General features: G+C 41.7%; 1 protein-coding gene across 1 annotated transcript in view; it reads right to left on the bottom strand.

The window, feature by feature from the left end:
* Positions 1–12017, bottom strand: part of LOC146694476 (nectin 1b-like) — a 74657-nt gene extending 62640 nt beyond the window's left edge. Inside the window, exon 1 of the mRNA XM_085430671.1 lies at positions 11134–12017. Coding sequence (XP_085286797.1) covers positions 11134–11185 — 52 coding nt within the window. The 5' untranslated portion in view covers positions 11186–12017. The remainder of the gene's footprint in view (positions 1–11133) is intronic.
* Between the last annotated feature and the right edge of the window lie 820 nt (positions 12018–12837).

Raw genomic sequence — 12837 nt, 5'->3', positions numbered from 1 at the left:
GACGTGCGCACACACATATGAGTGAGTTTATGCATCAGTGCATCCCATCCCGGGTCTTCTCAGCAAAAACAAATATCCACCCCTCACCGGTCACATAACATGAGCAGTGTGAGAATAAAAAGAGGGGTTAGGGATACAGGGAAGTGCAGTTCACAATAAATTGTCCCCCAAATCTGCTGATAAAAACTTCCTCCAGAGATTCCCACAACCTAATCAATAGGATAAACCCTTTAACTGTCAGTGACATACGGAATCACCTCTGTTATTTGGATTATTACAGTTCAACCAAAATTTCACAAAAAGCAGGAATGAAACGCACTCTTGGTGACGTAGGGTAAATCCAATCACTTTCATCCCCTGTCAGCTTTCACTGCATATTGATCAGACTCTTGAAACATGGTCTTCCATTTCATCTACACTTGGACCAACTTGTTATAGCTTCTGACTTGCTCAATCCTTACATTTAGGAAAGCTTTAATTCAACTAATTTAGCAGACAATATGAGCTTTAGCACACTATGGGGCTTTTAATTGAATTTACCGTTTTATGTGTCATAATATTCTTAGAATTATGCCATAAGAAATGTATTTGTTTGAAGTCAGTTTTAATGGAGAACACGAGTTAGTTCTAGGGGGGTTCCCTTGGCTTCCCGCATAGAAACAAAAAAGACCTAATGAGTTGGAAAAAATTGAATGAACTTTTATTTGCACAAGGCTTTTCTTCCAGTGAGCAGCCCCAATGTGCCTAAATAGAACTTGTGCCAAGAACAGTATTACAAGGCAAACTAGAATCACCCTTGGAACATAGCCTTATTCAGGAACAGCATGACCCACTGCAAACTCCCATCCCCCGCAGGGTGTGCACGTAAATCTCAATTCTCTAGATTCACTTTTTCTCTTTGGGATAAGGCTGTTTTCTCATGCAAATTTTTTTCTTTGCCATGACTTAGGAAGTGAGGTACAATCCATAAACCCATTCTGCAGAACTATTTGAAACTCAGCAACCTGAAGGGTACGAGTCTGCAGGCTGTAAGAGGGTAGGTATTTTAAGGGTTTTGCTGAGGTATTAAACAACCTCTGTACCGCTGAGTTTCTCATTCAAACATTTGTTCCTCTTTAGCTTCTATTTTCAGTTTCCTAATGCTGACAAAAAAAAGGTACAGAGTGCAAGGAACAATTGCAAGTCCCTTCATCCATCTGAAATAAATATTTACGGTGCTCGTGCTTCGTGTGAACAGAGCATACAACAAAAGTGGGGCAACAAATCTGACTCAGACAAAGGCATGCAAAAGCAGTGTTCATTCTCACTCTTCATCAGTGAGTCTTTGAGCTGTGTGGGTGCAGGGTCACTGAGTGGGTGTTCTTGTGACCACTTACATCTGCATAACTTATAATCATATAGATGTTAGAACTCGTATATTGGACATGCGGGTGGGCGAACGGGAAACCCTTGATCCCCGAGCCTTCTGTTTCTGTGGACTAACATGACATTTGGCATCTTCATGGCTCAATGGACAATTGGTGTGAACTACAAAATGGCCCTGTGTGATGCCTTTACTGGTATCAAAGCCCTCTCCAGATTCCTGACTGGTAAATTCTACTTGCAACGCTGTAGCCAAGTAAGGCGTGTGCTGCCAGAATGGAAGGTCCCATGTGGAGACCTCTGGCAGTGTTGTTCAGCTGCAAGTTAAAGTGAGGGAGAAGGGGAAAAAGAGAAGAGGAAGGAATCCTATACAGAACTGTTCGGAATTAGAAATGATTACCTTCAGGGAAAACAGTAAAAAATAATCTAAATAAAATGTCAATGCCAACTGGTGGTCAAATATGACCTAAATCCTCGTCTAAACTTTAGGAACAGTTTTTGTTTCGTTTCTTCTCTTAGCCAACATAAAGCTTGTGATTTTATTTGCTATATATTCAATAAAAAAGTACATATTTAGAAAAAAAAATTGGAAATTGCAGCTTGTCTCTTTGGATTTTGAATCTATTCCCCGTGTCTGTGTATTTCTCTAAATGCTTTTGCTTCCTTCCACAGTCCAGAGGCATGCTTATTTGATTAATGGGTGAATCTAAACTGGCCATAGGTGTGTTAGCCCTGGATGGGCTGGAGCACTGTCCAGGGTACACAGAAGGCTTACCCATCTGCCGTTCAAAGGTTCTGTTTACGAAGGGCAGCTAATCACAACAAAGTTGGCTTAGAGGGAGGAGACTAAAATGGATTGTTCCAGATAGAGGATGAACTGAGGGGCTGTAGTCAGCAGTCAGCCGCAGTGTAAGGTAAATAGAGATCATTTCAAATTGTAAATCATGTAAAGCTAGTGTAGTAGAGTCTGAGAACAGAAACATGAGACTGGAAATGAACATGATGAACATAACTCCCACCACCACCACATATAGCTTAACTGTGGTTTAAAGCAGTTTCTATCTATTCCAAGAAAAGGTGAATTAAATATCAGCCTAAGCCATGATACAAAGGGGGATAATGAGCAGTTAGGTACAGCAGCATGTTGTCACCTGGGAGACCTGCATCTAGTTCCAGTTCAAAATGCAATGCTCAAGGGACACTGCAGCAACCCTGTATGCATTTTCTTTGATGCAAACCCTAAGGAGGGCATGTACACATTTTATATTTATGAGTACGAGTCCCTTTGGTCAATGCTCACAAAAGCTGCTCCTAATAAATGTCAGGAAAATAACAAAATAATAGACGGTTCCCTCTTACTGGCATATGACGTACTGTACTTTTAATATAATGAATTTCAGTTACAGGAGTAAACGTAGTTCAAGCACAACACAGCTCACAGCTTTGCTTTTAACGCATACAACTCGAGAGTTTAAATAGGTGCACTGCTGATAAAGACTCAGGCCGTTACAGCTCGAGATAAAGGGATAAACAGAACCCCTTTGCTCGCTCTGGGGTGGGGCGAGTGGTTAGATTACTCACCTACCCACCCGCCCGCTTTTCACACACATTCAAACACCAAATCTACTGATACCACAGTAGCCTGCATTGCCAGCTTAAAAAGAGAGAGGACATACAGGAAGGAAGCGGCGGAGGCCATTTGGCACACCTGACTTTCTGAAAACAATGCAACACTGGAGTGAAATTCAGCCAGGCTTGAAACTGAGGAATCAATAGCAGACTGCATTAGTTGCTTTGGCATAGACCCTGCTAACAAACTGGAAGGATCAATGCCAAACTGCAGGCCATCTACATGTTTATCTTCACTGCTCTCAAAACAAAATTGAACTACGTGCAGAAATATGAAGAATTTCTACCACAAAGTGGACCTCAGTCTTATTAATAATGAGAAGTATTGGGAAATCACACGTCACCTGTGAGGCCATAGGAGAAATAAGAGACACGCACACATATAAGCTATATAAATCCTTCTGAATTGAGCAATAACCTATAAAATTGATCATAACAGGGAACAGCGCAAAAATAAATGAAAGACACTGAGAGAAATATGAGGTGACCTGTTATCAGTCATATTCTGACAGTCTGTCAGCACAGGACTAGGGCACTAAGGAGCTTTATGCCAAGCTGCAGCACATTGGGAGCTTAACTATATGTCAGCGAGAATAAATAAACCTGTGTTTGTATTTTCTATGCAGCCCCCCTTTCTTATAGCACCACCACCACGGTTGCTGGTCCCCCCGCCCCACCCCATTTACAACCACGCTGTTGCTTTGAAGCACAGTCAGCTCCCAGAGAGATATCAGTGCGGAATATTAAATGAGCGAACACCATCACTCATTAAAAAGGGAAACATTTCATGAAACAAACCCCCTTTTGTATCAAGTGCTAACCAAGCCGACTCTCAGCACGCACCGTTCTCAAAGGCAAAGCGAGGAAACAGGAGAGAGAGAAAAGGGGAGAATAAAGATAGAGGGCGGTACACCCAAGTTTGCAGAAAGTAAAAAGAGAAAAATGTAAAGTTCTGGCAGGAGATCAACTCTGAGCCTCGCGAAAGCTTCTGCTGTGTGTCACAATGACGGAAATTCCTCACTATTTTACGAACCTATAAAGACTAGAAACACTGCTAAATATTAGAAATCCTCTATATTTTCATTTGAATGTGCTCTGCAAGCCAATATTCCATTTCAGCCTGACCCCTGGAGGTATTTATCAGCGGATGGCATGTGCAGTGGGTGAGCTGGAAGGCTTGTAATGGGATTGACAGATGTGGTTTTTCAAGGCAGTTTTTAGTCAGACGTTGGAGGCAGCTTGTGCAGACATTCACTGTGTTAAAAGTTGACCTGTCTGAGGTCAAGATTTTCATCCCAATTTGCTTTCAGCGGGATGGAAAACCCATCTATTCAGCCGCAAGTGTTTCAAAAACACAAGACATCTCTAACGACACAAAAAAAGGTTTTTTTTTTTACCGCCACTATATTTAGCGCTGTGATGTCAACTCCAACCCCAGCCCCAAACCACAACCCCAAATATAGAATTTAGTTTTGTTATTAATTTTTCTGTGAGAACAAATAAAAAAGAAATCCATATTTTGATAGAATAGGGTCAGGCTTACTGTTCATCGCTGATGGTGACTTTAACCTTACAAGTTAAGGTAGGAAACTGTCACTGTGGCAAGTGAAAAATGTACAAAAAACCCCACATTACACTTAAGATAAATAGAGAAATACAATTTTAGTATTTATTAGTGACATTATTAAGTCGAGGCAAAAAAAAACAAAAAAAAAACAACATCATCAGAACGCCACCGTTTCCAGGGAAGAACTTGTAGCTAATATTTAATTTATAGCCTCCACTTGTCTAATGTGTCAGCCAACTGATATGTCGGTTTGACCCAAGACAGTAAGAGGCAGAGCTGCAGGCCAGCTCTTGTCAACAGAGCGCACAAGTCAGCACAAAATTCAACTGAGTGGAACAGCAGAAGACATGGCAACAGTATCAACTACTCCATCAACTTTTAAAACGAGTCCAGCTGGTGTAATTCACAAAGCAGGCTTGTGAGTAAAATACAAAAGTGTCTGGCTTACAGAGCTGGACAATATGAGCTCACAGCCAATGAAACAAAACCTAAAAGCTGATCAAGTCAAGTGGGTAACAGAACAGACTGTGTGCACTGTGACACTGTCTGTGCGTCCACCTGTAGCATTCTAATCATGTGTAAATTTGGGAACCTCTAAGCATCAGTTTTCCGCTTTTTTCTTCAAACTCAGCAGGTTGTTCACTGACTGGTTTCCAGTAGTACTCTGCACCCTAATGGAGGCACACCACCAGCCCAGCTGCCTGTTGTAAATTGACTTTTTCAGGCAGTCACACTGGGGGGGCTGGGAGCTGTGCTGATCAGATCTGCTTTATTTACAAGTATACGGCCTTAGTAAAAAGATCAGGAATTATCCACACTCTCAATCCCTGATCAGCCCATGACTAAATGCTCTAGTTGTAAACCCAGTTGCAATGAGCAATGAATGGTACTTCCATATAGGGCTGGGCGATATGACCCAAAATTCATATCTCGATATTTTTTAGCTGGATGGCGATATAAGATATATATCTCGATATTTTTTTAAAGCCATAAAGTAAGAACAAAAAGAGAGTTCTTAGTCAAAGCTGTGTCCCAGATGTCACACAGGCACTTTTATTAACATAGAGCAGATGTACATAAAATTTACTCAAAAATAAATTATGAGCATTTGCTCCGACCATCAAGCGGTGCAGCTCCGTAGCTTACCAAAGTCGTACTAAAACATTTTTTGACAGATTGCTGAGCGCCGTCCATCCATCCATCCATTCGCTACCGCTTATCCTTTTCAGGGTCGCGGGGGGTGCTGGAGCCAATCCCAGCTGTCATAGGGCGAGAGGCGGGGTACACCCTGGACAGGTCGCCAGTCTGTCGCAGGGCTAACACACAAGGACAGACAACCATTCATACTCACATTCACACCTAGTGACAATTTGGATTATCCAATTAACCTATCCCCACAAACTGCTGAGCGCCGTGTTCCACAAAAAATCGGTTCGCAGCCATCAAGCACAACCAGAATTCATACATAAGGCGCGCTGTCAACTTTTGAGAGAATGAAAGGATTTTAGTCCGTGCAGCACCTCTGGGCTGCATGGCGTTAGCGTGGTTAGCTCGTTAGCGTGGTTAGCTAGCTAACACGTTGACGCCGTCCAGTAACTCGTTAACGGAGATTTGCCGTGTCCATCTTGTCGTTGCCTGCAGGTGAAGCGATGGGGGAGGAGGGGGAGCTGTGTTCAGTGAAGGAGAGGCGAGGCCGAGTAACGTTGTGTAAAGACGAAAGTGGACGAAAGAGAGGCAAACTTGCGGCTCCACAAGTATAATTGTAACCTAACATAGACTATATCGATATAAACGATATTGTCACATCTTATATCTCGTATAAAAATATATCGATATTTTTTAAAAACTCGATATATTGCCCAGCTCTACTTCCATATGGCATCTTCTTTAAAACCAATGAAGCAGAAAATACAAGAAAGGAAAAAGAAAAAAAAAACAAAAAAGACCCGTTAAAAGGCTGCACTCCCTTCACAACAACTTTGAAAAACAGAAATGGATGCAGATCCTGTAGAGAAATAAATACAATTTTCTTTAAAAAAAAAAAAAAGAAAAAAAGACAGATTACAGGTAGTAACTATAGTAACAGAGCACTAAAGGGAAAAAACGGTTCAGAGAAACTCTACAAGCTATTGGCAAGCCAAGACGGTGTCTCATGAAAACAGCACAGACTGTCAGAATCCTTCCAGCATGTGAGATTATTTACTTTTTCGTCTGTGAAGATTTACATCTAGTCAGCAACCATAATAAGCCTATCATAAGATGCTGCAACAGCAATCTGACAAAGAGTAAAGAAAACATGGAACAAGTATAGTTAGTCAATTCTCATTCTCAAGATCAGAACTGGAGTTTAACCATTTAATTTCTTGACAAGGTTCGGCTAAACAGAAAGAAAACGACTGAACAGATTAATGCCAAATCAGAAAAGCTGAGGGCTAGATTTGATCCTTTTTATTGATTTCCCTTTCCTTCACTTTGCTGATACTGCGATCCGACTTGAAACAGAGAAGCATTTCAATGATTTAAAGCATAAAATTGCAGCTGCAGCTTGCTGATAAATGTGTTTTCCATCCTGTTTCTATATGGGGACTGTCTGGTGTTAAGACAGCAAAGGATGCAGAGAGGACACCTGACAGACACTATACACCAAAATAAAGACCAAATAAAACATTATATATGATACTGAACTGCATGTTCTTACAAAACAGGCTATCTGGTAACTTTAAACTGCTGTTGTCTGGGACAAACGCTACTTGTGATATTTGAATAAACGTCTCCTAAAATAGCTTCATTCAGTGACTGGAGCGCAGCTCCAAACTATTTCTTTATCAGAGAAACATGCAAAAGACTGTAACGTCCTAACTTGGGGCCCTGAAACATAACTACAATCCTATATGTACACTATTAACTCCAAACAATTGGAAAGATGAACTTAATTTAACATTCATTCAGTCTTTAATAGTATTTGTGCAGTCATCCGCATGCAAGGAACACTCTATTTTGCCATAACCTTTCCATTATTTAGGTTCAGTGCTTATCATCATGTTTTATTCATCAGTTTTGTGACACGCAGACTCTATGTGAAGACCACAGGGGCTGGAAATGTGCATCATGAACTAACAAAGAAAAGAGAAAATGTGCCTCTTGTCCTCGGCAGAGGTGTATAGAGCAATACTTTGAAAAAACAAAGAAATATCACTTGTTTGAGAGTACCTCCTGAAATTAATGAAGGGCCATTCAATTTCCATAATGACAGCAGACACACAAAAAGAATCTACCCTTTACAGGGACATTTCATGCAGTGATTTGAGAAGGATTTGCTAAGGAGATGACAGCACAACCCCAATGAGCTAAACACAGTGAGATGAAGTTTGAGTGGCCAAGTGCCTCCATTAGTTCTTCTGGCAAAAGCAAAGCTTAATCTCCTGTCAGCTCCCCTCAAGCTACTCTCCCAGGACTCAGAGTGCTCTCACCCATCCATCACCTCAGCGGGGACCAACGGGAGACTCCCCAAAGGAGCGAGGATCAAAGCAATTTGCATCCACACCGAAACCATCAAGGCCCAACAATCCCACAGTGACACTCTCCATTTCATTATATCACAACTGTCACCCAAATGAAATGCAAAATGTCATGGAGCGGCAATTACAGTTTTCTTCAAAAGAGCATTTTAACTTAGTTAAAAGCTAAAATGCTAATTACAATGTTCCAAAGGCTAGCCTGTATACCTACCTCCCATGTCATAAAAAAGGAATTATCCACATGGCTGTTTCAACACTCAACATCAAGCAAAGACTTCAAATCCGTTTATGAATTTGTCTGAAATGTTCCCTCGACCCCCTGACTCCCCAATCAATCAATCAATCAATCCAACTGAAGTGCATGACATTTCCAAACAAAAGTAGATTTTCAGCGTACTTCAAATGAGTCAAATACAAGCTGCTGCAGCAGCACAGCACATTGCCGTTCGTCACAAGTCAAAATGAAGTCTTGTGTGTTAGGCTTTGATGATGAGCTTGCACATAGAAACCAGGTAGTTAGCTGCTCGACTAATCTGTGATGGATGAAACAAGAAAGCCATATATCAAGAAAAAAAAAAAAAGGGCAACATTGAGACTTATTCACATGTCTCATGGGACATTATGTGAGAATCTAATCAACAACTAAGCACAGTTAAAGGTCACGGACGCAAGACGGTGCAGCTGTGTAGTGCCATCACAAGAGTAGCTTATGACTGAACACTGTAGACAAACACGGAGAAGAGAGCTGATCAACAAGGTTCTGCAGCAGAATGATTTTAGCTTTCATGCTGCCACGTTATTACAAAGATTATAATTCACAGCCACATAATTTCCAATCCTGAATAATAGCACATTCAAACTTGACACTCGTCCACCATTCATAGTTCATTTCCCAAACGTTAAATCCAACTAAGATGAGGAATTAGAGCTCCGAAATCCCCTTATCCCACCACTCAGAGTGATATCTATATGGGTTCCTACTGCACCGGGGCCAAAAGAATGGAGCCAAGCCATAAACAACCACCTGGTTGCTAACTGCATTCACACTCAATTAAATATCAGTCTGGAATACAGGAGAGACTGAGTGCTAATATACGAACACAGGAACAGAGCTGCTGTTATTATGCGCAGATCCATTATTCTCAATCTTCCTTTTATTTGATAATCTATTTGGCGAGCGTCTCAGAATATTTCTGTGTTTATGAATTTGGCACTGCTGGGTTTTCCACGAATGGTTATTACCAAGCACAAATGGTTTTCCCTCGTGGATAGCTGCAACATGGGTTGCTGTGACTTGCATTTGTTAGGGCCTTTCCCACTTGTTTGTGCTTTAGTAATGAGGAAAGAGTCTGGAACATGTTGTATATCAATTAGACCATCAAAGCTGGTGGGCATTTATGGCGACGCCCTTTAACCTCAGGGTGAAGGAGCAAATCTTTGTTTTTGTCAAAAGAAATGGGTCCAAACAGATGCTGAAACACGAACTTTCAAAGCTGTTCTCTTCATGAAGATGTCGAAACACATTAATAATGTATTCACTTTGGTTTTAAATCAATTACAGCGATAAAAAAAGAGATAGGAGCAAAGCATTTTCATACATTTCTGATTACGCTTAGAAAACATTTCTTGCTTTGCTCAAATAAGACATTTCCAGGACGCTTCAGGTGCACTTTTCGAGACATTTTTCCACTCCCTCCATTGAACAGCTTCAAAAGATTTCTACCGTGAATCCCAAGGGAACCAGTTAATCCTGATCTTCTCCACAAGCAAAGGGATCATCTCAATATAAATCAGACAGGGCTTTTGATCAAAGTATTCAATCAGTCTTAAATGCATGGAGCCACACGGAGCCTCACTGCGAACAAGGTCAACATCTTGGTTGTTCTCAAGCTCAAAGGAGTTGAAGAAAACAGGATGTGCCAGAATATTTCTCTAGTAAAGACTTATTAAGAGCTATTAGGCTCAAAGGGGATCACCAAAGTAAGAGCTCCAACATATTACATCGAGTAAACACGTACAACCTGAAGAATGAGGGTATTAGTGCCCATCGAAACTCTGGTGTGACCTTTTTTAGACCACACTTGACTTTCTTCCATTGTTTACTTAAATTGGGGGCCCCTTACAGAGTTTATCAGTCTAGGATGTAAACAGTTTGGTAAATCTTCAGCTAGGCCTTAAAGCCCTCTCTGCATAACTAACCAAAAACATGAACACACATGCACAAATATGCGTTCCAACTAAAAGATTGTTAATAATGACACACCTTAAAAATGAGTCAAATACAGTTCTTAGGTATTTGCTTAATGATCAGCCCCACTTTGGGGAAGCTTTAATGCCAGGGTGATCAATGTCAGAGTATTGCTTCAATTATTCACATATTAATTCGCTCAGCACCACCACCCACTCCAAAACACAAACTCCCAGAAGAATTGGTTTCAGTGTGACAGAGAGTTAAACGTCACCATGAGTCATTCTTCTGAAAATATGATTATTCGACAAGGAAACTACAAAACAAAGCCCCCAATGTGTCATTCGGAGATTAAAATGTGGGAATTAAAATCTATCCTAATTATATTTAATTATTGTAAGTACTAATTATTTACTATTTTAATAAATCAACTAACAGGCAGGCGCAGAGGATAATATGTTTCAATTATCATTCCAGTGCACTCTGTGTCTCTGCACTCTGCCATTACGATGAAATATTGGAAAAACTTAAAGGGCTGCTGGCCTACATGGCTCGCATTTATCGCCATCTGCCTGCTGCCGGGGTAAGTTCATTTTTTGGCAACTAAATAAGTATTCTGCAGCCGTTTTGGATTCAAAGGCAGACACCACTTTCCATTTTTTTCCCTCACTCCTGTCGCACATTTTGTTGCAAAACATAAGCCATGCAGTCTTATCAATCCACACATTCGTGCATTTGTCTAATCAAGTCTGTCATTACGGGAACATCATGCATCTCTCTCACGCGCACACACACACACACAGAAAGCAGGGAGCTAATGATAAAATAAGGCAGACGATTCACTGCTGAAGTCTATTTCTACGGCTTACCTTGAATGTTCAGCGCCAACAGGAGCGCCCATATCCCCACATACACCGCCATGGCACCTCAACTATCCGGATCTGGTCTGATAACCTGAGAGTAGATGGATAGTGCTCACTCGACACAACACAGACCCCGCATGCAACTTCTGGAAATCCCACTTCGGTCCAAACTAGTCTACCTCCCTTACACAGCAGTAGGAGACTTTCGCAAAACTAGAGGATTGGTGTTGCGCTTCTCCGTGCCAAAGCATCAATTTCTCGTCTGCGGCGATTCCCTGTCTGCCAGAGAGAGTTTGCACTAAGGAGAACCTGGCTTGGTCCCCAAAGCAAGATCCAAGCAGCTGTAGAATTGCTGTTTAGGCGTAGAAGTGCTTTACAAAATAGCAGGCAAGAACAGAAAGGAGCGCTGGGTTCTTATCAAAGAAGCTCTTCCAGTTTAACCATATAGCCTTTGTTGCTCCATCCACCGCAGCGCCTGCTGAACTCTCTCTCTCCCCCCCCCCCTCCAGTATTGTGGAACTGAGGTAAAGTGGGCGGGAGGTCCTCGATCGATGCTCTACTGGGAAGTTTCCAACACTTAAGAGTTCCTCCGAGGCAATGTTGTTTCTCTTTCCACTTCCTTTGCAAAACTAGCACAACACCTTGCAGATTAGTGGGAATGGTCCCTGTTTTAGTTCCGTATGTCCCGGTTCTCCCGGTGTGCAGCCACGGCCAGCTTTCAGAAATCAGCACACCAGGCCGGCGAAGTTGTTGCAACTCCAGAAATGGTGGGATGCGCCCCCTTTTCTGGTTCTTTTTTGGATGAAATACAGTGTGGCTTTATCCTGCTGCGCGTACCGCCCCGCTGATCTGCCACCACAGTATGTTGCTGACTATCGCTGACGCTTTGGGAGAGAGATCGGGATCGGATGACGTTGTGCAAGGGAGGAGCTTGGATTGTCCTGCAAAAAGCATCGCCTGGCATACTGCAGCAGGCAAGTAGCTCCTACTCGGGGTGCTCTCAACTTTTTTTGCATGCCATGTGGTCTCATATATGGCACGATTGGAGCAGGCGTTAAAAATGTTCGCAGAGGAGTAAAAAATACAACTGCTGGAGGATAGATCTGTCGAAAAGACTGAGTGGGGATGTGGGAAGACAATGGCACAACCCGTATAAGTATACAAAAGTGGAATAATCCAGTGCACGCACTACTCACATATTGGAATCCCCTTAGGGCCAACGGAGCCACTGAAACTATTGACACTTGGCGAGGCGTCTGACAGGAAAAGAGAAATGAGAATCAAAATAAAATATTTCAGTGAATACATGGCCTACATATTAAAACTATTTCTTAGCTCATAGTATCGAGGGAGCCAGAGAATTCAGTCAGTGAAATTAACAGCCAAATGAATCCTATTTCTGTCTTTGTTATTGTCTGTTTTGCGTGGTCTAGCAGACGGAAACAATCCAGTATCAAAATCAAATTTGATTTATTTCCAGTGGCCAAAGGTGAAGCACATATTTTGAGCCTCATCTCATAAGGCAAAGCCCAATAAGACTTACCCGTCAATTATTACACTTTCAACTTCAAATTAATTAGATAATTGAGAACGTATATTATTTTTACAAGTGGGGAATACCCATGAATCTCCTCAGTGACGCCTACAGAAACCCCAGACCTCAAGTAAACCACAATTTAAAAAAAAAATAAGCTGGGGCAGTGAAAGCTG

Source organism: Copadichromis virginalis, linkage group LG14, assembly GCF_057382275.1.
Source record: "Copadichromis virginalis isolate Kocher_CV1m ecotype Utaka linkage group LG14, C_Virginalis_male_GT1.1, whole genome shotgun sequence".
In the NCBI taxonomy this organism is placed as follows: Eukaryota; Metazoa; Chordata; class Actinopteri; order Cichliformes; family Cichlidae; genus Copadichromis; species Copadichromis virginalis.
Note: the sequence above shows the minus strand (reverse complement) of the source record. Positions and strands in the feature narration are given on the sequence as shown.